This window comes from Lampetra planeri, chromosome 24, assembly GCF_965212315.1.
Source record: "Lampetra planeri chromosome 24, kcLamPlan1.2.h2, whole genome shotgun sequence".
Lineage (NCBI taxonomy): Eukaryota > Metazoa > Chordata > Hyperoartia > Petromyzontiformes > Petromyzontidae > Lampetra > Lampetra planeri.
This window is the reverse complement of record NC_136130.1, coordinates 6,935,125-6,961,553: the sequence shown is the minus strand read 5'-3', so window position 1 is coordinate 6,961,553 and position 26,429 is coordinate 6,935,125. Positions and strand designations below refer to the sequence as shown.

General features: G+C 43.7%; 1 protein-coding gene across 6 annotated transcripts; it reads right to left on the bottom strand.

The window, feature by feature from the left end:
- Positions 1-71: 71 nt before the first annotated feature.
- Positions 72-23,588, bottom strand: SLC38A9 (solute carrier family 38 member 9). Of its 6 annotated transcripts, none has more exons than XM_078605480.1 (15): positions 23,512-23,588; positions 19,534-19,823; positions 17,537-17,684; positions 16,385-16,503; positions 15,121-15,184; positions 14,387-14,480; positions 13,181-13,345; positions 10,665-10,724; positions 9,671-9,916; positions 7,980-8,090; positions 7,149-7,255; positions 6,874-6,987; positions 4,565-4,713; positions 4,142-4,231; positions 72-2,273 (listed from the first exon to the last, which is right to left on the bottom strand). In XM_078605480.1, exons 2-15 carry the CDS (start codon positions 19,635-19,637, stop codon positions 2,108-2,110), a joined length of 1,737 nt encoding a protein of 578 aa, XP_078461606.1. In that variant the 5' UTR covers positions 19,638-19,823; positions 23,512-23,588; the 3' UTR covers positions 72-2,107. The 6 variants fall into 6 exon arrangements, with proteins under 6 accessions (XP_078461606.1, XP_078461608.1, XP_078461607.1 ...); XM_078605482.1 differs by lacking the exon at positions 23,512-23,588 and adding an exon at positions 23,347-23,505 and having other exon boundaries at positions 19,534-19,851; XM_078605481.1 differs by lacking the exon at positions 23,512-23,588 and adding an exon at positions 23,347-23,505.
- Positions 23,589-26,429: the final 2,841 nt, after the last annotated feature.

The following is a 26,429-nucleotide window of genomic DNA, read 5'->3' as shown; positions in this document are numbered from 1 at the left end:
GGTCCGACATTCTCAACTGATTCTCCGTGATTTCCGCTCTGGTTATTGTAATTAATGATGCCGACTCGCTCTCCATTTCTTGTGTACATTTTTATTTGTTTCAACTCCACTCCAACACAAAAAAAACCCTCTCTCCATCTTCCCGCACTCAAACCCGACGTTCGCCCCCTCACCCTGAAATTGCCAGCCCCAGCCTTGACCCCCTAACACTGTCGCTTGAACGTTTAACGATGAGCCACCATGCCGTCCGCGTGACTAACGTCGACCACTGGACGGCAAGATGCATGCGGTCACGTGCGCACATTTGCATAATGCCTTTGTCCCTGAGCGTGTCGCTGATTCGCCATCGAGCCACCCATCTTGCTGACGTCCTCAACGAGTGGCCGTCTAGACGCATGCGGCAATTTGTGAACATTTCCGTCGAATGCGTTACATAATTATCAAACAAAACACACAAAGACCCCCCGTATAGCCTTAAGAGACTGTTGGGGGCAAGTGTTGCTAGCCAGCACCTATGACGGCCGGCACGGCACACGAGGGGGTGGGTGGCCAGCACGACGCCCGGCCGCCTTTGTCTCCCCAGTGGCAATGTTTACGCACCGCACCAAGCACTCATTTGAGGCAGAGTCGACCTAGGAGAGGCCCAGGACCGGTTCAGATACTCGTCACCGGTGTTGGCCGTGAGTGGGAATCGAACTCGGTCGCCAGGTTTGTAGGGCAACACGCTAACCGCAACACTACCGCTCCCCACACACACAACAACCTACAAGGTAAATTAATCGTTATCACAGTCGAATCATTCGCACCTTTTCGACGCGGAGACAAGAATCTTGGCAGCGTCAAATCGCGTACAGCCAAAACATCGCACCCCGTGTTCCGGAAAACAGACCTCGATAGGTAAACCGTGAATAGCTAAGACAGCACCATTGGACAAGTTTTCCCTGTACATCCGGTCCCTGCTTTTACCACACAATGCGTTCCTGGAAACCACGTCGTAAATAGGATCCTATTTTCCCATAGGGGGCCGTCCATAAATGACGTCACGCGATTTTTGACCCCCCCCTCAAATATGACGTCACAAAGCTCTGCCCCCCCCCCCCCCCAAATAAAACATGCTTCAAATCACTTTAAACTATTGTCATTGTAGTTCGTACTTAATGTGGCGCTGCACCCTGTTGTAGGAGAAAACATTGAAGAAAAAAAGGCATTTAATTATTTAAAGTTGCACATTTTGATGTGACGTCACATTTCTCAACCCCCCCCCCCTAGGTGCGTGACGTCATTTATGAACGGGCCCTAGAGAGAAACATCACTTGACGATGTTTGTCCTTTCATCAGCCATGTTTAACGGGGTTTAATAGGTAAGAATCCACGAAGACACTTGAGAATAACAACAGCTCCACGCCAAGTCATATCGGAAACCAGACGGACTGTTCAAATGTGTTCGAAGTCGTGTTGGAACTGTCGTCGTAAATCGATCCGTGGTGACGTTATATCAACGTCATAAATGTGCATCTTTGTAAATTGGACCGTCGTAAACTGAAAACTAAAAATTGTGAGCATTTGAAAACTAAAAATTGTGAGCCGTCATGCACAGAATGTAAAAAATGTGTATTTAAATAGCAAAACCCAACATTGCAAAAAAAGTTAGAGGCCAATCCAAAGTGTTTGATTCGCCATGAAGTGTATCAATAATTTTGTTTTTCATTGACAGTGACCGCATTTATCCAGGCAAGTACACAAGTGGCATACAGTGAATCACGTACGCTCCATAATAAATTCAGATACACATAAAGTGTGCGCCAGTTTGTTCAAGTTGTAATATAAAATGTTTCTAAAGCAGCACATGGATACCTATAACGGTTTTCTTACTCCTGTATATAATCACGTTTTTTCCCTTTGAATCATCGTGTGCATTTTGATAGTTTAAAATAACAAAAATCGAAACTTACAAAAATATCAATTCACGTGCAGTATTTGAGGCGTAGCATCATTTAGTGCATTAAAAAAACACAAAAAAACGTGACCAACAAGTTAAGAGGAATTCTTGTTTTTACGGACATTATATTCGGCAGTGTAAATTGAGGCAAGGCAGGCAGGCCGCGTTTCACACGAAGAACTGGGCGATGAGGTTGGCAGTGCCGCACAGCATGAGCGCGACGTGCGCCAGCGTGGACCACCGGCCCAGCGTGCCGCGTCGCTTCTCCGACAGCAAATGCACGAGCGCCGGCAGCACGAACACAAACGCTAGGCCGCACGTCGCTCCCGAGTAGCTGCATCAGAGGGCAAAGGAACGTGGTGGGGGGGGGGGGTGGAGGGTGTGCAGATCGGAGAGTCAACATAATAATGAACAAAAACAGCAAGTCAAAGTTTATCCCTTTTGAACTGGCACATCTGAGCAGAGCCAAAGCAGGGCCCGCGCGTTATGTACGGGTGGTTTTCCACTGGCTATTTGATGAACAGAGTCGGAAATAGACCGTTAAACTCTGGCCTCACGAAGACATCCGATTCTGGTTCGAGACCAAGCCGGGCCGGAGAGCGGCTAATGGCACGTTCATCGCTTGTGCGTCAGTACAACTAAAACACAACAACACCATGTGATCTACACGTGTCTCGAATCGTTAATTGCGGTGCAGATTCTGCAAGTGGGAAAACAACCTGGCGCTTCCTGAACCGCACCGGGCTGGCTTGGCATGGCCCTGGCCAGCTCGGTTGAACAGTGGGAATGCAGTGATTTGCAATACTTAAACGAGCAGCAATAGTTGATTAGAGTTCATTTTGACACTTCTTTGGGAAGGACTAGTTTCTTCATAAGACGACCACCATGTATTGCTTGCAAAGTTGCACTAAATTTATCAATGAGTCGACCACCAATCGGGATTTTAATTGACAATCTTCAAACGGTGAGTTGGTAAGTCTACCACAGTCCTACAATTCTCGATAAACAATGATAAAATACGCAAGTAAAACGAGTAAACAGAAAATGGGGGCGTTAGAAGAGGCATGGTTGAAATATGCAGGGCGTTTTGATTTACGAGAGGTGTGAAAGTGAAAAAAAATAATCGTTGAGAATAGGGAGGGGAAAGGCCGTCGGGATTTGGGGGAAGCGGGTGGGGGGGGGGCAACAGGAAGCCAGGCCAGAGGGTGGAAAGCAGGAGAGCGACGGCAGGAACAAAAGGTGAGTGGGAACGGAAGCAGAGGGCACAGAGAGGAAGCGAGTGAGCGAGCGAGGGAGGGGCCAAGGTGAAAAGGGGATGAAAAGGTGGGTGAGCGGGAGGGGATGTTGAGGGTTGAAGGGGAATGCAAAGGCGACAGGGGGAAGGATGTGGATTGGGGGGGAGGGGTGGGGGGGGTCAGATGGGGAGAGGGTGGCATGCGAGAAGAGGCACAAGGCAGGGAAGTGAGGTGAAGGGGTTTTGTTGAAGAGTAATTGAAGCTGCAATACGAGAGCTGAGCTTGGACTCCAAGCGTAGATTGCTTTCTCGGGGCCCTTGCCTGTTCACTGGCATTAATAATTTGTGTGCTTGGCACACTGTGCAGTAAAAGAAAGCTAGTATTTTCCTAGGGTCCAAACCAATTCATTAAATATTTAGCGCTGCAATGAACTCTTTTTTTCGTACGACATACGATGCCCAGACCTGCTGCTGTGGCGATTAACCTTTCTTTAAAAATCACCGATACGAAACATTATCTTGTTTAGAGAAACTAAACTTTACTGAAGCGTCATTAAAAATAGTATATAAGACGGCTGGGCCAGTGTAACATTATGAGACTGTGAATGATTAGTTAATCTTATTTTTGACCAATTCCTAACATGCCTCAAGCATAGTTAACAAGATTACGGCTGCTTTTTGTTATTACTCAGTATTGTCTTTAATCAGGCAACCATGACTAGTGGTCCACACCGGGGTGACACATTAGGAACTTTATGAGCAACACATGGTTTAGGCTTCACAAAAATATGCAGAAGCACTAACATCCTTCACAGAATTCCGTTTATTTTTGCAGTGGGGGGGAGGAAGTTTCCCAAGATTTTTTTTTACGTGCGTAAATGCGTACATTTTTCTCCTTGTTTTTACTTTTCGCTGTTCGCAAAGCACTCAAAAAACTTAGACCGCACCCAACAGCCCGGCTCACTTACCGAATGATCGCGCCGATGTTTGGGTAAAATCGAGCGACGAGAACTCCGCAGCAGATGAGCACCATATTGAGCACCAGTACATGCAGCACACTGAGGAACAAATGACACGAAAAACAACAAATGTGAGCGCCTCGTGCGACACGTTTAACTGCATCAAAAGTTGGACATATTTCACTCGAGCACGCAGACAAATAACGGCCTTTAAGAGTTTTCGCACAACCTAGTGGAAACGGTCAAACGAACGAACGAACGATCGATCGAGTTTTCCGCTCGATTCAATGCAGGGTCTATTTTTCCATGCCGGGTCAAAGTGACTCCAGAAAACACGGCGAGGCCAATTTGGTCAAATTAAGTGGAGCTTTGAGCCGTGCCTCGTGGCCTCCTCATCTCTTTAAACGGGAGGGAAACTGACAGGGCTGTCACCTGGGGTAACTTTTCCCCCAGATCTGCGTGAAAATCTGCACGCGGAAGATGTACGCCAGCATCGGGAAGACGGTGCTCATCTGGAAGAGCAAAAAGACTCGCGCCAGCAGAGCCATGATGTCATCGTTTGGGAGATTGTCCAAGAAATTCTGTAAATACAATGAAGGGGATGATGTGCAGTGATACAATATATTAAGCAAAACGTATACACACTGTGGATTAGCCGATGAGTAAAACCTAATAGTTATAAACATTTCAGCACTTTCATATCATCAGCTATGATCTATCCACTGCTGGATGAAAGCCTACCCAAGCCGTCGACATCTGTCAGTGTCTTGCGATGCAACAATCTAGCTCGTGCAAGCAAGCCAATTTCATTGTTCTTCATCCGCCGTCAATAAGTTACCTATTTGTGCTGCCACTGATGTTAGATTTCACCACGAGCCATCAACTCGTTTAGCGACGTGTCCGATCCAAGTCAACGTACTTTTGTTAATACAATACAATGCCTGTCATTTGCGATGCCTAAGTTCCTCCAATCCGATTTTGAGAAAACATCTTCTAATGTCACTGTGAATATAACTTGCTGAGAATATATTTCCCTTTACAAATCTATCCTCTTTCTGAGCATGTATATTGCCGTTAAGATAATGTTACCTTTCTAACCACTTTAATGCACTTTCCATTGTTACATTAGTTATTACATTATTCAGAGTGGTGACATCCATTTGTCACTTCAATCATTGTGTTTCGCTAGACATTTGAATATGACGCTTAGGTTTGAGTCTAAAATCAGCTACGCCTTGACCTACATTTTTTAATAACTATTTTGTTTGTGCCTATAATTAGCTTTGTCCTTTGGCGATGTTGAAGTGCACCCTGCATCGCACCACCCTGTGATATCTTTGCACGTTCGTTTTGTTGAGGACACAGTTGTCTCCGACAATCCAAGTTTTGTTTGTTATAACTAGGTGAAGCCCATTATTAATTTAATCACGTGGGTCCCACTTCATTTCCATCTCCTATATATTTCTCTTTGAAAATAATATTCGTTAACTTCATATAGTGATCACTAACAGAAGTTAACCTCTTGTATTCCTTATTGCAATGTTAAACGTAATCATTTCCTTGCCACTGCAACTGTTACCAACTATTGCGATACAGTCACCCATGACGATGCCATGATTTTTACCCCTCGCTCACAAGTTGGTTAATTTCTTCAAACATTTTATCTACCTGTTCATCTCTATGACTTGTTGTTGGGACATACACTCGCATTATGTTAAATCCATCGTGATTCTAGAGGCTTACCATTAGCTGGGCAATTCTATCCGATATACTCTTGAAACCCAAAACTCGATGTATTATTCCCAGAGAGTCTAAGAATCCTGCTCCTCCATAATTAATGTCAACTATCACTCTGAGACAGAATAGGTTGCCATTTTGCAGAAATTATGGAGTCGCCTTTTGTTATCACACCACCGAGGCCAACTATGTCTCATTTTAAATCTCTCAATTCTGTCCCCAGTTTGACGACGGTTGATTACTTGGATACAGTCCACGTGTCGTATGAAGTAACGATCCAGTCAAGAAGGTGTTCTGTTCTTACTTAATGAATCCTAACATCCGTTACGCCTATGCCTATGATGTTGCCATCATGTGTGATGAAATCAGAGTTGCAGGTGACGAAGAACCATGGTTCAGACTGCACTACCATAGGGGGAAAGATATGTGACTATACTTCACCATGCTGGTCAGTGCGCATTGGTGGATATACCTACCAGACAAGGGAAGCGCACTACCCATATATAGAAAAAACAACCTCAAAACACATTTGTCAATAACACGGCTTTAAAAATAAAAAAAGTATATGTAATAGGTGACGGTTTGGGCAATGGTCCTTCTTTACAGCAGGCAGAGAGGTGGAGACAGATTTTATATTCCACAGGGCCTAATTAAGTAATACAAATGTTGCCAGATTCACAGTTTTTAAATAATACAATTAGTGATGCATTTCTGGGTTCAATTATAATTTCAATACAATTATAATCAGAATAATGTACTTAAGTGATGATTAGGCCCAACATTCAGGTTAACCCCAAACATCTGCCAATCACTCACGGGGTTAGCCACGCTCATGTTCTCATCAGTGTAATGATGCCGAATTAAGGCTGTGTTAATCATTACCTAAGCCTGAACAATAATATATATGTGCAATTATATTCGTTTCTTATTATATACATATCGATGAAAATTATGCAGTAAAATGGTACGGCATATATGCAGTATATCGAGTGGTCTTTACTTGCCTCTTGAATGCAAGATTTCCACAGCGGTGGAGATGGGAAGGAGGCAAACACCAGGATTCCTACGTAGAGGTACGTGAAGCCAACCAGGCCATAAGCAATAGAGAGATCTCTGACCTGCTCACACGCATGTCACACCGCCACACACACACGATACATGCTTAGCGAAAGGGAATCGAGGCCATTGAGGCCCTTTATGGAACGCTTTTACGATTAAGGCATCGAACATAATGAACGGCGAAACGTATGGTGTGTTATGCTGGGGAATGTTAGCGTACATTGTTTTCGGGATGCCGGTTGTTTTTGACCAGGGTGATGACGCAGTTGTGAAGGAAAAAGGCAAGCGTTAGGATGCCTGTCATGGCAGGGAAAAACTGGCGAAACTCTGCAAGCACAAACACACGACCACAAAAAAGATTCAACAGCAACAAGGTATAAAAGTGCTCATCCAGCCATGATCAAACCGCTGCTGGATGAATGCCTCCCCAGGCTGTTGCAATCTATCATGACCCTGCGATGTAATAGTCCACCATGCACTTGCAGCTGATTTCATCACTCCATTTCCTTGGGAAGACTTCTTCTAGGATATATCCGTTCCTTGGCTGTCAACCATCTTCCCTTCTAGCGAAGTGCACCGCCTAAGTCCAATTATTTTTCTTAACAGTACGATGTTTGCCTTTAACCTGCCTCTATTCTCTCATCCATGTGTTCCTGTTTCGATTTAACTTCATCCAGATACCAGTTTGAAAAACAAACGCATTGTTGGTTGTAATCCTAATGTGCTGCGCTTAGATAATTTAGCTGCTATACAATTCCACGTGATAAGTCACTTCATTGAGCTATCATTTGTGGCCAAGTCGCATCTGAAAGAAGAAGCTAATGACTCAGTGGGCTTTACTTGGTAAGATAAAAAAAGTAGAATTTTATTTGCATAGAATTTTAAACTGATTTGTTACCTTTCATATACTTTGCACTCGTATCGTGTTTTAGTATTATTTGTTGTTGTAATGTTCTGACCTGCCCCTCCTGGACATATGTAAACAAGAGCTTTAAAGCTCATCTGATTCCTCCAGTATAAATAAATTAATATTCTGACTTGATAAGCTTACCAGGCACAAAGTGTATGTCGCTGGTCGAGATCCAGTGGAAGTCGAGGTGGATCCCCCACTGGGAGGCCTTGACTGTGACCAGGATCAGGAGGTAAACCACAGAAATTGTGCCTACATTGCAAAGTGGTAACCACACAAAAAAGACAAGACTTAGATCCCTCCGTATCGCCGTGCCGGCCTTCATTGGTGACACACGAGGGGGCGGGTTGCCAGCACCACGCCCTGCCACGTTTGTCTCCCCAGTCGCGATGCTTTTACACACCACAGCAGGTACTCATTTGAGGCTGATTCGACCTCGGGGAGGCCCAGGACCGGTTCAGCTAATCGTCACTGGTGTTGGCCATGAGCGGGAGTCGAACTCGGGCCGCCGGGTTCGTAGGGCAGCGCGTTAACCATTAGGCTACCGCTCAACACAACACACACTTTCAAAATGAAGCCACATGTTTGTACAACATACTGGCTACAGACCGCCAACTTGGGACTGTCCGTATGAAACCACTGGCAAACGTCAATTACTTTATAGCAAATACATATAAAGTGTCACTGATTTAAAGAACATGAATGTACTCTATTTAACCACTCAACAGATTGAAAACACGAGGTATTGAAGGGAGATACAGCCTGAAAACCAGATAGCTATTTAGTTTGTGATATTGAAGCAAAGGGACTGGGGCTGTCTGATAAGGCTTTTGAAGCCTTGTGAATGAGGGAAAATATATTTTAAAGCCAAGGTCAAGTACAAAATTATCGAATTCTAGTGAGTGTTATACATCAGCTATATGCATTATAATGCAACGTCAATGCAGTGATGTCAGTAGGGCACTATGGTGTATACCATATTAACCGAGCTTCAATATCATCTTACAGCCCAGGACACAAGACTTGGTAGATATCTACAAGATAAGCGCTATTTATTGTTTAGTTTCACGTTTAATTACAATTTGGAAGATGCTCAAAAGAAAATGCCATCTTATGCTGTTGCGCATGTCATTTGACACGTACAATGCAATACAGAGAATCACCCATGCAACATTACCAGCAAAGGTAAACCCTTTAGCCAAGTATATCACACAACAGCAGCAGTCTACAGTACGTTCAACAGAGCTGCCAACACGCCTCGTCTGCCATGCGCAAGGCACACTCTGCTGACCCAGCTCACAATTTGTGCTGCCAGTTATTTAAAATGTCCCATCGGGCGCAGTGGGAGACCAACACTGAGCAGTATCATTACCGAAATTCAGGTGCTGTTTTCATTGCTGTGAAACGTAACCCATGACCAAGTCAACAGTGTCAGACTCGCTCACAAGAGACTGCATTTTGTTTATATATTTGACCCTCCAGCCCTGCTCACCAATCAATCACGTCCATTTCCAGAAGCTAGGTGAGAAGCCCAAAGGGATACAATATCTCTTTTCGCAAAGCAAGCTCAGATTCGATACATTGCGACTGCTTTCAAAACTGACCTAATTTAATTGCACATTATTCCTCCGAGTTTACTTTTGTAACAGACGCGATACAGCCCCCCTCCATAAATCGAGGCCAGGAGGGAATTAAATCAAACGGAAAACCCCGGACTGTTTGGTATTACAGCGACCTCTGGCCCCGGCTGGGACGCTTGAGTTTCGTTTCTAAATTCCGAGCGTCTCCTGAGTTGTTCCCAAATCCTGGGGCGCACCCTCGCCGGGCCTCACCCAGGTTATTGAAGCGTGCGAAGAACGCAGCGGAGCGGAAGTTGAGCAGAGGCAGCAGCAGAGGCACCAGGTAGAGGGGCACGGTGTTGGTCTGGCTCCAGAACATATTGAAGGTCTCAAAGGAGCCGTTGGTGGCCCCCCGCAGCCCTGCCTCAGGCGGTCCCTCGAACGCTCCCGGCACCAGCATGAGGAGGCCCTCATAGCCAGTCACGTTGGACAGCTGTTTGACAGGGTTCGGGCAGAGCACTGCAGCGCAGCACCGCGCACGGTAACTTTGACGTCAATTCCTTTAAGCAGAAACTTTAAAGTGTATTTGAAATTCGTGGTTCTTTTAATAATATAAAACATACTATCATCTTCTTGGTTCTTTCGGTAAAGTCACGTAGAAGGGAAGTAATAAAATAATAAAAATAAAACATAATAAATTAATAATTCTCACGACGTTTCGGCCACAACACAAGCAGCCGTCCTCAGGTGAGAATTATTTTATTATGTTTTATTTTTATTATTTTATTACTTCCCTTCTACGTGACTTTACCGAAAGAACCAAGAAGATGAATCCCTGCAGTCACGAAAGCTTTAAATCGAAACATACTATCATTTTATATCGTGTCATTCATGCCGACAGCATCCCACAAAGGTGATGGAGTATTTACATAAAGTCCTGGTGTTGGTGGAATTTCATCTGCAGTGGTTATCTTTTGAGTCACTGGCGTTGAATGCAGAAACTTGGTGGATTTGCATAAGCGGAATTGTGATGCAGCATGGAAGATGAAGGTTTTGTGTCCGACAAAGTGCTTTAGAGGTTTTATTTGAATAAAAGATGTGTTACGTGATTTATGTACGAGTGGTATTAGCAATGTGATTTATACACGTATAACACTTATTTTATTGGAACTGTTTACACATTTCTCTTGAAACATTTTGTTAATATACCAAATGTAAATGTTTGCAGTTATTCAAACAGTTTATGGCTGTCATGTGCATGTCATACCTGGATGAGAACCATTTGTTCTCGGGATATTATCCGTCATGTTTATTCCACAGGCTTTGTCTGTCACGCAGAAAGTACATCACAAGCACAAACACATGATTAACAACTCAAAGGGTCTCCCTGTGCACTACTGCGCATACATTATGGTGGCCATTGTTGTCAGTCCTGAATCAGTGGTGGACATTCCACATTCTTATAGAACACATCAGTCTTCATGTCTCCACTCTTTAACAGAGTTTAACTCGCAGCTTATGTGCAATTCCCTGTACTCGGGTATCAAATATGCTCTCGAAAATTTAAATTCCTTCATGGCATCACAAAAATCAATAACACCAGGCCAAATACTTTTCCAACACACGTATGTATGTCGATCTTATTTTTCGCACCGTATGTAGCCAATCGTGTTAATCAGAGGTGCGTGGGAAGGACCACAAACTAAACTCAAAGAGCAGATCTGAAGAAATTAGTTTTCAATCTGGATTTAAAAGTGCATTGCTCCAGTGGCTTCCTAATATCGGAAGGAAGAGCGTTCTGGACTGCCGTAAAAGCAGATCTGAAAGCGCGCGATGCAGTGACCGTCTTTGTTCAATGGTTGAGCAAAAGCTGGTGTGAGGATGACCAGAGTTAGCGTGCTCAAGATGTGCCCTTCCCACAGATCAGACTTACACACACGCATTCTTTAGATGTACGGATGTCCATTCATTGCATTCCAACATTCTCTATCATTAAAAACAAGTCATTTCCATTTTGCCCACACCAGAAACGTGATTCTTGACCACCATAAATGTTGCTGCACTGCCCTCTGCTGTCTAGAATGTGGTCGCACAGTCAAAACGATACTAAACATTCACAATACTTCACATTCGCAATAAACCATTGGAGCTTGTCCTTGGAAGTACATGTCAAATTTCAAATCGGGTATTATACCAGTGTATGTTAGAAAAAATGTTTGCTGGCTGGATTACTGCTTGGATTCTTCGCCTGGATTTATAACTAGATTCCTGGTTGTCCCATGGCCAAATGCGCAAGCAGCGGTGACATAAATGTGCACATCTGCGCGATGACATCACCTGCATCCCAGTGTTGAGCTGGTTTGTGCATGCCCCCCCCCAAACCCACCCTGCACCCTGGCCGTGTAGATAGAGGGAACAAGAGATGGAGAGTGGAGAGGAGAGTGGCTAGGAGAGAGTGAAATGGCATCAAATGGTGACGCAAGAGGGAAAGCAAAACGGAGAGAGGAGAGCGACAAGCAGTGGGAGAAAAGATTATGGAGAGGCAAGAGAGATTGAGACGGTAAAGTACTTCTATCTAATGGCCAATTCGCAGTCCAGCTGGTTTGGGGGTCTCCGGAATACAAAAGAGTGAGCCACCAAAGCTCTACATTCCAGGTGTGCGCCACCATGCCAAGAGACGCTGACATCATGACATGTGGTGCTGATTAATCTGATCCCCACACATATTACTATTGGCTGAGTCGACCATGACCTCATGCCTCTGTACGGAGGAAGCGAGCTTTGGAAAGGACCAGTCCGGCACAATCTCAACATTGAAAATAAGTTCAACATACATAGATGAGGCGGCCCGCATTGCACATGATGTTGGGCATGAGCACCCAGTAGACAGTCATGGTGCAAGCCAATCACACATCTTGGTCAGAATGCACATGTACAAGTACATCCGATTTTGGCAATGAAATGCTGGATGAGGGCCTCTATTATGGCATGCGGGGCATGGGGATTATTTCACCCAAATTCACTACGCTGCCCAGTTCTTGGTTGGCAAACGAAGTAGGTACAATACTGGTGATGATATCACTCTCCTTGGTTGGTAACAGCACTCGGGTCGCTGGTTTTGGTTCGCAGTGCGCTATCCACTGCACCACCACTCCACCAAACAATACCATAAAAGAAGAACGCATATCATCGTAGCTGGCTGACACCAATGCATCGGTCTTTTAGTTCCGTAACTGTGGAAATTCCCCAAATGTATCTTGTTTTTCAAATGGTATTGCAAGGAGAGAGCAAAGGTGCATAGCAATACAACACCATAAGATTGCTCTGCACTGCCCTCTACTGCCCACCACGGTAGCCCTGCAACCTGTCTGTGCACTCGAGCCAGAGGTCGCAACCGGGTACCCGATACCCGTACCCTATCCGATACCCGGCTACCCGTACCCGGCCGGGTACGGGTACCCGTTTGCGACCCTGGTGCGGCCGGGTACGGGTAGACCGTGAGTCACTGGTAACTGTTTGTCACTCATTTCTCAACGTCTTGTCTCTTCTCACAATTCAAGTTCCTAGAATCAACCCACCCGCGCCTGCAACATGGCTTCATCCCAGAGGTCGCAATCAGGTACCCGATACCCGTACCCTACCCGTACCCGGCTGGGTACGGGTAGGGTACGGGTAGGGTACGGGTACGGCCGGGTACAGGTACCCGTTTGCGACCCTGGTGCGGCCGGGTACGGGTACGGGTAAGGAATCAAAACCCGTTTGCGACCTCTGACTCGAGCTCACCGTAGATGAAGCGGCCAGTGTTGTACATGAAGTTGGACATAAGCACCCAGTAGACGATCAAGGCGCCGGCCAGAGACACCAGCGAGAAGAGGAGGCTCATCCACTGGCCAAAGCGCCCGAAATAGTGGCCGCACACCTGAGGGAAGTCCATGCCTTCACCACCATCTGGGAAAGAGTGGCAAAAGCATCATTCTAGGTCACGGGGTCGGCAACATGTGGCTCCAGAGTAAAAAAATAAATAGCTCTTCTTGTTATTTTGGTTGCCGAACCCTGACCATGGAAGTCCAGTTCACCGTGGAAGTCCAGTTAACCTGGAAGTCCAGTTTCACCATGGAAGTCCAGTTTCACCATGGAAGTCCAGTTGACCATGGAAGTCCAGTTTCACCGTGGAAGTCCAGTTAACCTGGAAGTCCAGTTAACCTGGAAGTCCAGTTTCACCATGGAAGTCCAGTTTACCATGGAAGTCCAGTTTACCATGGAAGTCCAGTTTACTATAAAAGTCCAGTTCACCATGGAAGTCCAGTTTACCATGTGCAAGGGTTGATAGACCTGTGGCACCAGAGCCGCATGCGGCTCATTAAGGACTGTTTCGTGATGTTATTTATTAAGGACCGTCTCATACGGCTCGTGTTTTTTTTATAAATTAGAAAAAAAGGCTTTTGTTGTTTTGGTTGCAAAACCCATGTTCTAGGTAGACTGGCCTTAGCACAGTTGTGTATCTTCAGCAAGTGTGTGCTGTTGTATTGAGATACATTTCTGTATATTGTTTTTTTCTAATAAGTTGAAAACGATAGTCTGTTAAACCTTCCAGACTACAGGGGCCAATTTCATTAGTTAGCATTTACTAAGGCCAGCATCGTATGTAAAGAAAGTGGTGTGGCCAACACCTTGTTTGGCCCGCTTAAGTCTCCCATATCTTAAGTTTTCACACTGCATTAGATACTCATATAAGGCTGAAACAACCAAGTCAAGGCCCCAGGAAAGGCTCAGACACCAAATTCCACCAATCTTATTCATAACTGTGAATAAATTCGGACCGCCGATATTGCCATCCAACACACGACAAATGTCTCAGTAGAATGCTCGATGTTGCACAAGACAAAGTATTCACTCTAGGATGAGAAGAATCAGATTATCAGCTGTGTTTTTAGGAACCGCACTAGTGTGTGCGTGCGTGCGAGGAAGTGCACACGCGTGCGCACTCACCGATGGCTTTCGGTGACTGCAGGATGCGATAGCAGCTGTAAAGGGTGATCAGCCCCATCAGGAAGATGATGATGATTCCTAAAGTGAAGCCCGCCTGAACAGATAAGCAAATGCACGGTGAACGGAGGGGGCAAGCTCAATTTACATACAAATCATTTTAATTAAACAGGGACTCAATTTACATACAAATAATTTTAATTAAACAGGGACTCAATTTACATACAAATCATTTTAATTAAACAGGGACTCTGCTGCAGTGTAATGGTTCGCACACTGGACTTGCAATTCAGAAAGCTCAACATGGCCAATAACATTTCCTTGAAAGGAACTATATAACAGGTGACGTTTTGGGCAATTGGCCTTCTTCATACCGATCCAGAGGTACCCGGGTTGTTCTCTGCACGGCAGTTGAAACAATGGGAACATATTTCAAATACTCTTGCCTCTGCTCCCCGAGTAGTATAAATGGGTACACCGCATTTAGTCAACTGGCAAATCACAATTGGTGGGGAAAGTGTGGGTACGTTCATCTCTAATAAGATGTTTGCCCAGTGGAAGAGTAGGCCAAAAATACCAACCAGAAGCTCTACTGAGCTCCTTATAGTGGAGCCCTTTCCAACAGTAGTTGCGTGAGCGAGCAATTTCATTCATGCCTGTACCTTTACCATCTTAGAAAACTGAACTCCATTGCAGACTATTTCAATAGTATAAGTGTTTGTACATGTCAGGGTTACCTGCATCATTGCCCAGGGGATGCTCAAGATGGAGGTGCCCATCATTGTGTTCCAAATGGCAAAACTTTGAACAAAAATAAACAAATGCAAACTGGTGAATAAGGTATCTACTCCCATAAACTATTCCACAATGCAATGAACATCACTATCTATTTCATTAGACCTCATTTGCCAGTACCAAAATATAATAATAGGGGTTTCCCCCTTTTTTCTGGCAACAAAACTGAAACATTTTTACAAGGGTTCATGTCTGCATTGACCACAATACTTGCAGTCAAAATGCAAACAAAAAACATACTTGTTATCATAGTATGTTTTTACTATGTGTATGTTTTGATTTGAATGTAATTTATTATATCATAAATACCTAGTGTTTTTGTGGGATTCAAATAGAATCGTTTATCTGAACAAATAAATATACTACTATGAGACCTCCTTTACCAGTGGCAAAATATAGTGATAGGTTTTTACCCTTTCAACTGGTACAAAAACTGACAGTGCATATCATTATCAGAATTGTTTCTTTTTGTTTGCATTTTGACTGCTTGTGCTATGGTTATTGCAAACATGATGCCTTGTATAAAGGTGTCAGTTTTTGTACCAGTTGAAAGGGTAAAAACCTACCACTATAAATACACTACTGTATTTAGAGGTGTCTAATGAGGTTGCAAATTGATGTGCAACAACCCACAATTATTTTGGATTTGTCAGTAATCGACTGTTGACACCCTGGATGTAACACAGCAAGCAGTTTTGACAGCATTACGCCACAAATCAATGGAAATTGGAAGAGATAAGCCTAGGCATAGAAGCACTGACCTGCCATCAACATGCACAACGCTGAGCATAATATTTTTTTTTGGAACTCGTGTGGATTCCACATTTGTATATATTTTACAGTGCCAAAGCTTAAAAGAGCATGCATAATTAATTGCCTTGCATTGTATTCTGACCTTGTGTGCTGCTTAAACATGCAAAACTTGTTTCTCGCATTGTACACACAGCAACACATGCCAGACACCGCTCTCTTTACACAAACTGCACTCGCAGGTAACACGGCGGCAAGCAACTGCACCGGGCATTCGCTTTGCTCACTTCCCAAGGATCAATACGGACAGAGACAAATTATTATTACACCGCAATTGTGAGCTAACAGGGGAAAGGTAGAGTGGGGACTGAAAATGCGGCGCGCGGTTGTCGACGATCGATCCCGTCAATGAGCGAGTGAGCGCACCTCACCCAAGCGGGCCTGGTGCTTGCTTACATGGTGACCAGGCTTGGCTGCTTGGCGCCGTCTGGCGTGTCTTTAACTCGAAAGGCGGTGCCCAGGGGACTGTACACGTAAATCTCATCTGGCGCCGGGATAACATGATGCGGGGCTTGCTGTGGACGCAGACAAAGATCCCCCGTGTAGCCTTAACAGACTGTTAGGGCAAGTGCTGTTAGCGAGCAGCTATGAGGCCGGCACGAGGGGGTGGGTGGCCAACACCACGACCAGTCGCCTTTGGCTCCCCAGTGGCGATGTTCACACACCGCACCAGGTACTCATTTGAGGCCGAGTCGATGTAGGGGATGCCCAGAACCGGTTCAGATAATCGTCACTGGTGTTGGCCGTGATTAGGAATCGAACTCATAGCACAGCTCGCTAAACCATTGCAACTACCGCACACACACGCGCACACAAACCCGCACTCACGTGCATTGCCAAATCAGCTACATACCCACACTCTCACCAATCAATTGCTAGGGTTTGTTTTCAAGGGCAAAAAAAGCTATGATGAGGTAATACCAGTGTAATCCCATAAAACTATTCACATGTAAGAATGGATGACAACTTCCATACTACACACCTGATATTGATTTAATACGGTGGTAACAAATGTTAATGCTATGATTATGCATGTGATAAGTTCAAATTTTCCTTATTTTCCAAAGCAATAAAATACAATGCACATAAGGTAACCATCACGCACATATAGAAAAGCTTACACTCTTGTAGCATTTCTGTAGAGCATCTGACAAGTTAATATAATTAAGTAAGCTGTAACACTCTTAAGTTCTTTGCTGACACCCACAGAATGCGCCCTTTAATGAGCATACGTGCCATATTTCCCCACGTTATGCTCCCGTAATTAAATTATGACTGCGGTTGAACCGTTGTGCCTTTCAGATGTTCAATGGTAAATCCACTTGCCGCATTCCAGCCCCTTTTCAGCGATCAACTTTCCATTGAATGTTCTCTTTCGGAACAAGGGGATGCGCGTGAAAACAATTTTAATCTCTCCGAGAACTCGTCTTTCCATGGCCCTGTTTGACACGTGCGCGTTACATTTTGGCCGACGGCGTTAAGCAGTTAACAAGCCAGGCAATGTGCGTCACCACCCGCCCACCCCCAGAGTTCTAAGGTGGGGCTAACCAGGGTGGTCAAGTTGCTGGACGAGAGGCGGCTGTAGTAGCGCAGGCGGCTGGAGAGCAGGGATGCGGCCGGGGAGACGGTGGCCAGGCGCTCCTCGCCGCTCTCCGCGTCGCGCTCCACGATGCTCTGTGCGTCCACGTAGAACGGCCTGCGATGCGAGGGACCGCCCAGTCACACACACGCGCGCACGAGCACATGCGTGAACTTGGTGAGAAAACGCTGTGGAAAAAATTATGATTGCATGGGTTCATCCATTGCTTTCACACGTTTTACTGTCTAGGCTATGTTTGAATAATGCAAGCTGGTAAATGGCATTTTATGTTTATTAAGCCCATTTATCCATAGCCTCCCTCTACCAATGAGTACAAACTAGTGCAACATTTCCATTGGCCTCCCTAAGTTTAACCAAGCCTGGTAGGACTACTTATATGCATTTGAATGCCAGCACTGAATAAGCAATAGTGAATGGGCTTAATATACGCTTGCTAACAAAACTTGCCCCAATAGTCTCTGGCTTGTTTTTTTTCAATCCCTTGCTGGATGAGGGCCTCCCCATGCCGTGTGGGTCGTCGTGGTTATATACTTGAACATGTGAGTGCGTGGTTGAAGGCGAGTAGCACAGATGTGGGAGCACAGATGTACAGGACAGAAATGGATGTTGCTGCCCTACCCTCTGCTTCCCACCACGTAGCCCAACAGGCCTATGAAAACCATACTCTTTGGTTCTTTCGGTAAAGTCACGTAGGTATAAAATAAAAAAATGCATTTAAAATACATTTTACCGAAAGAACCAAACAGTATGGATCCCTGCAGTCACGAAAACTCCAAATCTACGAAAACCAGTGTGTCCATGGTGGTTACTTATCCAAGTGCTATCCAGGCTTAACTCTGCTTCTAGTAGCTTTCAACACCTGATGAGATCCGGCACATGCCAGGTTATCTGCTCATAGGTGATCAGCATACAGAAGCCCTTTTGATTAAACGGTTACAATACGAGAAGGATATTCTTTGCAACCAGGATCAGAGATTCTATTAATATTTTGTGATGATGGATGCATGATGTGGCAATGTACAAATAAGTCTGTCATATTCGATTGAATAATAAACTTTTTCTGAAAAAGTTGCAGCTTGGAATTACTCCAAATGCTCGTATCTCATCTTCTATCAACTGTATTAAAAGACGTTCTATTTTGGTTCTATTTGCAGCACAATTTCATGCAAGGTTACATAAGCATATTTCTTTCCCACATACTGTGTATATTAAAGAAATGCATAGAGTGTAGCAGCGGTTCTCAACTGTGGGCATGCACACCCCTGGGGGCACGTGGAAATGTCCCAAGAGGTACGTGTAGTGATTTATAAATGTGACATTATATCGTACATGAGTCATTGGTGAATAATCATCGATGAATCTGCCAATAAAAAAATAACTACAATAGATTTTAAATCCATATGGTAACCTGGAACGATATAAATTACCTTTCTAAATCAATGATTGTAAACAACGTGGTTGCCAAGAGTAACTAGCGAGTGCGAACAAATGACGTAATGCGTCCGTTGATTTTTTTTATTCGTTTGCAGTTAATTCGCTAGTGAGGATACCTCACAAATTGGGCAATGGGTAAAAATATTGCCGTTCATTATTCATACATTTAATTCTCAGAACCATTTTGGGTCAGGCAAGGGGGTACTCGGTTGAAACAAAATTCAAAAGGCACGGTAGCCAAAAGAGGTTGACAACCACTGGAGTATATTTAGGATTCAGTTGACACGCTGAAAGCCTCAGAGCTGCACCTACATGCAACTTATAGTTAAAAAAAATTACACCAAATGAGAAAATTCCTAGCAAAGAAGAGGCAGCGGCAGAACGAGCAGTTTCAATTAAACCTGCGTCCGAAATAGTATTGCAAAAGTGATGTGTTAAACGAGTGGTGGGCCAGGGGTGTGGATTAGACAGCAGATGCACACACGGCAGAAAGGATGGGACAGCAAGCCACCTGCGCAGTTTGGTGTCGTTGACGGCCGGTGACATCCCTCTGCGACCCTGCTTTGGCAGCACACCTCCCAGTAGTGGATCCGTTTCTCTGCGTGTCGAACTCATGGCTCACGGCGCCGCAATGGCAGTTGCCCTTCAATGTTTTTACCGGTGCCACTTGCCCCGGAGCCAAAGATCGCGAGCGCAGGCGAGGGAAGAGGAAGAAGCGAGCGAGAGGGACCTCCGATCTTATTGTCCCCAGTTGAGGCCCTTCATCGCTTGCTATGTGACATCCAGGTGGCAAATGCTGGGCTGCAACACGTAAATATGTCAACATGTGCTGTGAATAAAAAAAACTCCGCTTCAAATTAATTTTTATGGGAATTTTTGGTATTTGTAATATGATTGCTTCTAGCACACAATGTGCAATATACATATTATAAAAGTATGGTGTACAATATTATGTTATGTCCGTATTCATGTTTATTACTTGGGCTAAGTGATCCATTATATGGAATGGTACTGTAGCCTTGCGTATACGGCATAGAAATTACACGAAACATCCTGTAATGTGCAGTTATCACTTCTGACTATACTGAATACTGACGAATTAATCACCTGCACACTGTTAAAACATTGTAGAAAAAAAAATAAACCTGACAAGATGAAGAAAATGCCCTCGTGTCAGTCTTTCTGTCACTTGAGTTTTCCACGAAAAGTACAGTTGAAACACATGTCCATAGTATTTCCTGTTCAAAGAATGATCACAGTTCTGGGAAAAAAGTATAACCCTCCAAAAAGACTGTCCTGGTAATTTCCATCCAGGGACTCCAAGGCCAAATGAGGATAAATGTAAAGCTCTGGACATTCTAACATGTGAACGTGGGTGCTTTCTAAGCTCACATAGCCCCCCCACTCATTCTTGTCTCCGTTTTCATTAGCTCTGGACACGCAAGACTATCCAGTAATGGTGCTCGTATTCCACCTTACGTCTTACACCTCGTGATGTAGCTTTACAGAGTTAATGTTTTGCTTAAACAATAGCAACCAAGATAAACTTCTGGGAGTTTATAGCATATAATCTGTTACGATGGAATTTTCAGGCAGACAGGCCGTATGCCAATATAACATGTGTATACTAGATGCATGAGTTTTGGATTTAAAACCTTTACATTTTCAGATATTTAAGGACAATTTCAAATTTTGTTTGGTAGTTTCTCGATCATTTCCATTTTGCTTTCGTGAGAAAAACTCTGCTCACAATAGTGACGTACCCCGATGCCACATGACATCCCTTTTGTTGGCAAAAGCAAGCGATGTCTTCCAGTGCCACTACTTACAAGTGATTAATCTTAAAAAAACATTTTTTTTGGGATCTGAAATGTTGAGCCTAGGCTCGGTTTAAACAAATTAATATGAAAATAGGTAGCGCATATTATACGTTAGATTTGCATGTTGTTAATCCACTGCTGGATATGAGCCTCCCCACACAGTGGGGGTTTATGCGATCATATTCACACTGGCCAGTGCGGTTTGGTTAAGGCGGAGAGCATACATGCAGGAGCATAGATGCAGAGTACCACAACATGGATTTTGCTGCACTGCCGTCTGTTGAGTACGTAGCCCTGTAACAGCTTTTTACCACGTGTCCTCCAGGCAAAATCCAGCTTAGCATCCGAGACTGGGTGCATTCTGGATGATTTGGTCATACAGTCTGTGCTCTGATTAAATGTACGAAATTAACCACACAGTTCCTACTTCATTAGTAAATAGATTAGAAATACTCTTTGGTTCTTTCGGTAAAGTCACGTAGATGAAAAATATAAATAATAAAATGAAAATAACTAAATTAAACCACGACGTTTCGGAGGCAACACAAGCTTCCGTCATCAGGTGGAAGAGCCACAGCAAGGAGCTTGTGTTGCCTCCGAAACGTCGTGATTTTATTTAGTTATTTTCATTTTCTTATTTTTTTTCATCTACGTGACTTTACCGAAAGAACCAAAGAGTATTGATCCTTGCGTGAGCGTGTTTTCATTGCTTAAACGAGCGTGGGACGGAGGTCAATTCCAGTTTACAGGCGTAAGCTAGTTGTGGAAATTCCACATTCCCATAATGGTCAATATTATACCAACTGTTGTATGCATGCACTCTACGTTGAAACTTCTTTCGCACCGTACATAACCCAACCTTGCTCATCGGTGCGCTGTTGATGTCACCAAGTAGTATCTTCCCAAAGCTTGTAAACATTGACCATAGTAGTCAAAGTAACACAATTAGAATTTAAATATATTTCACGTAGCTTGGTGGAATTCAGTTTTAGTGGAAATTCCATATTCCACCGTTGACAAGAGTCGAGTAGGCCTCGGCAAGGTAAGGTAATTTACCCTTTTTACCGGGTAAAAGGGTAAAAAGGTGTCGACATGCCAAGGGGTAAGTTTAAAGGGTAAGGTAAAGGTAGCTCGGAAGAATTACCCAGTAGGGTAAAGGTAGCGCGAAGTATTACCCGGTAAATACGGTGCCTTGTTTACCGCTAAAAGCTCCGTGGCACAGTCCGTGGCTTCCATTTAATAAGTAATATTTTTTAAAAACTTTTTTTAACATGCTTTTATGAAATGTACTAGTAATGGCAGAACTCCACGACTCCAGGAAGTGGCCCCGAAGCTTGCCATAACGTAAGGGGCCGTGGCCAATTACAGCCAACGTCAGTTGACCGTGGACAATTAGACCCAAGCCGAAACATAACATGTAAAAATAATGTTTTTTTTTTAATGATAGAATATAGTATTGTCATCAGTATGACATAAGTATACCAAGTTTGCAGTCGATACCACATTGGAAAGTGGGTTAAAATTGAGTTACAAGATTTGAGGATACAACAAGCATGTAAAATTGGAATCATCCAGAGTATTCTACATGAATTAAGCGCTCTACCTAGCATTTACCTCTTATAAACATTTTTCACGTGTAGTAGTACCCCAGTAATTACCCTGTAATCGGGTAATTTGTATGGGGTAAGGGTAAAAGGTAGGGTAAAGGTAGGCTCGTTGCTTTTTACCTTTTACCTTACCTGCTAAAGGGTAAAAGGTAGGGTAGAGTGATTGAATTGTGGTAAGGTAAAAGGTAGGGTAAAGGTAGACTCGTTGCTTTTTAACTTTTACCTTACCTGCTAAAGGGTAAGGAAGAGTGATTGTATTGTGGTAAGGTAAAAGGTAGGGTAAAGGTAGGGTCGTTGCTTTTTACCTTTTACCTTACCTTGCTAAAGGGTAAAAGGTAGGGTAGAGTGATTGTATTGTGGTAAGGTAAAAGGTAGGGTAAAGGTAGGCTCGTTGTTTTTACCTTTTACCTTACCTTGCCGAGAATCGAGTAATGATAAAATGTGATCACACTGCAATCCAACAGCTGGGGAATTATAACTTAAGAAAACGTACGGTATTAAGAATTAACATTTTAACACAATTACGAAGTTTAAAGGGAAACTGTGAATGCCACATTTATTTACGTTGAACTTCTTTCGCACCGTACGCAGCCAGCCGTGATAATTAAACGGTCGAGGCCATCGGAAGGATCAATCGTGTTGACGAAGTATTATAACATTTAAACAAATATACACAGTTCATGGAATGTTCTTTGTTGTTGCGGAAATTCCTCATTCTCGCGACGGGGTCGAGTACATCGCGCATGAGAAACACCGCTGACTTGGCACACGGCTACTTAAACAAGCTACTAAAACACGAGCTAAATGATACGAAGAGTTATGTAAAATAGACGAAGGTAAAGAAACAATTCGTAACCTTCAAAGCGAAAACGCTAAAGCCAACGACTCAAAACTCACGTCCAAAGCACTCGATTACTCGGCAACTCAAACAACAACGACGAGCGTGGGATTGACGCTCAAACCCCTTCGCTTCGTCAACCTCATCGTTTTCACACGAATGTTATTGTGATTATCGGCGTAAACTAAAATCTTAAGACGTTAGCGCCACGAACGTTCTGTTACCGCGGACAGGGAGACCGGCTGATGAAGACGAGGCGGCGAGAGTAGCTGGCGAAGTAAATAAAGAAAATGCCCTGGGGGCTCACTTCGCGTTTAAACAGTGGAAGGACGCACAACGGAATGTGTGCCCTCGGGGCGATTATGACTTGCAAAAGTTTTGTCAAAGGGCGGTGTAAACATCCCCTGCGCGTCATAGGGAAGCGGATGTGGATTTGCTGCGTCCGGGGGTCGTTACGAGTCAAACTCAAAACGACTGAAGCGACTTCTAATGAAGTCGATTTATATTCTTGGTTCTTTCGGTAAAGTCACGTAGAAGGGAAATAATAAAATGTGTTTTAATTATTTGATTAAATATAATTTTTTATATTATTTTACTTCTACGTGACTTTACCGAAAGAACCAAGAATATGAAGGGAAATAATAAAATAATTATTATATATGTTTTCTTTTTATTATTTTATTATTTCCCTTCTACGTGACTTTACCGAAAGAACCAAGAATATATATGCTGTGTTCAGGTGGGAAGCCCACCTGATGACGGACGCTTGTGTTGCGCCCGAAACGTCGTGATTTATTTTTATTACACGCTTTCTATGAACTCACTCTGTCTGTTGTCGTATCCTCAAATCTTGCAACTCAATTTGAACCCACTTCCCAATGTGGTGTCGACTGCAAACTTGGTATACTTATGTCATACTGATGACAATACTATATTCTATCATTAAAAATATATATTTTTAAACATTATTTTATATATGTTATGTTTCGGCTTGGCTCTAATTGTCCACGCTCAACTGAAGTTGGCTGTAAATCACCAAGGTCTCTTAGGTTATGGCAAGCTTCGGGGCCACTTCCTGGAGTCGTGAAGTTCTTCCATTACGAGTACGGTAAATTTCATGAAAGCGTGTTTAAAAAAAGTTTTTTTTAAATATTAGTTATTTTATACCTACGTGACTTTATCGAAAGAACCAAAGAGTATAGTCTATTAAAGGCTATATAGGGGATCTTTATCTTTGTAGCCATATTGTGGACGTTGGGGGTGTCCTATTATAGCGAATGGTTTACCATTTGTTTCGTGTTTAGATTACAGACAGGATTTGTGTACATTAAACCTACACAACAATTACAGTCACTGACTACTAAGCTGGTAGTGTCCCAGTTCAAAGAGATGTTTTAGCCCCACGTTCATTTGTTTAAGCAGGTGTTAATTAACTTATGCGACCAGCATTTAGTCTCGTCCGTGCCCTACTGTGTTATGCATCGGTACCGTCATCAGCATTTGTTGAAGCGAAAAAAAACCCCAACTCAGGTTCAGAAAATACAGTGTCCAAAATGTTTGAGCAGTGGTTCTTCACCTGGGGTGCACGCAGCCCCTGGGCGTGCGAGGTGCCCTTTCTGCTGGTGGGAGACATCGCCAATTTTTTTTCGAAGGTAAAAAATGATCGAAAGCACAAATGAAGCACGACCACGTAAGGACCACTACGTTCAAACCGGTGTCATTTATTAACACAAGTGACAGCCACGGTGGCTGCGACGCTGTTGGTAAAATCTTGATTTGAAGCTTTCGTGACTGCAGGAATCCATAGTCTTTTGTTCGTTCGGTTAAAGTCACGTAGGTAGAAAAAATAATAGATCACGACGTTTCGATCGCAACGCAAGCAATCGTCATCAGGCGGAATAAAGAGGAAAGGGAGCTGTTGGTGAAGTTGTCAGAAATTCTGAAGATGTTTAAAAAACGAAGACTCCAGTGCAATGCTATTTTGCGTATGGCAATATGAATATGTCGAGGAACTAAATGCCAATGTCGAGGTCAGCTCACCGCGAGGGGGCTGCAGAGAGATATTCCGTGTAGTTTTGCTACGGTATTTCTTTGAAGGTGCGCAGACGAGTGGTTTACTCTATGGTGCAATAAGCCCATCAGATGGCGCTAGGAGACCACTTTATTTGTGTAAAGCGGCACCGACCAACTTAAGTTCGACTCGAGTTGAACATTGCTCGCGTTCAGCTTTCATAAAGCTGTGGCGTAAACCGCATTGATCTACATCCGGTGAATTCAAATAAAACTGATGTGAAATGTGCTACATGCTGTACATGTACATTAATAGTCATTGCATCATGTAGCTGTTCATGATCAACTTGAGTTTTTTGAAATCACGTAATTCTGCTCTTGTTCACCTCTTTGCTCCATCATACAAACAAACGTTTCCATTCAGTGCATAGTACCCAGTATGACGTATGGATGCGAAATATAAACATTGACAAAGAAAATGGAACAATAAGTATAACCCGTAAAAACAAAGTTTTTCACTATAAATCCTTTATATGCGTGGCAGCGAACTTAATATAAAGGATTTAAAAATATATTCGCCTGTGGAGGACGCGGGGATCGATCCCGCGACCTTTGGCATGGGAAGCGAGGGCGCTACCAACTGCGCTACTCCGCCACGGCCTGTGGAGGGGTTAAGCTCTGGGCTCTTACACTCTGACGTTCAGCCAAAGCCATGAATGCGTTCTATTTGAATATATGTAAAATACATTTTTTTTGCCGAAGAAGTGTAAAATTTTGGGAATTTTTTTTCACGAACAATAATTGTCTGGCACAACGAGTCTGTGTGGAAAATGTCAGCTCGATTGGATCACGGGAAGTGGGTTAAAAAACGAGCGAAAGATTTGCACGGTCCTAAGCAAGCAAGCACGCAAGCAAGCAAGCAAGCACGCGAACTTAATATAAAGGATTTAATAAGTATAACCCGTAAAAACAAAGTTTTTCACTATAAATCCTTTATATGCGTGGCAGCGAACTTAATATAAAGGATTTAAAAATATATTCACCTGTGGAGGACGCGGGGATCGATCCCGCGACCTTTGGCATGGGAAGCGAAGGCACTACCAACTGCGCTACTCCACCACGGCCTGTGGAG

Bases quoted from the DNA above. Each gene is read 5' to 3' on its own strand.
- SLC38A9 (XM_078605480.1), bottom strand. From the start codon at position 19,637: ATGAGTTCGACACGCAGAGAAACGGATCCACTACTGGGAGGTGTGCTG. The intron at 17,685-19,533 runs GTGGCTTGCTGT...CTCGCATCGCAG, and splicing joins AACGACACCAAACTGCGCAG to GCCGTTCTACGTGGACGCAC. The intron at 2,274-4,141 runs GTAAGTGAGCCG...CCTCTGATGCAG, and splicing joins AACATCGGCGCGATCATTCG to CTACTCGGGAGCGACGTGCG.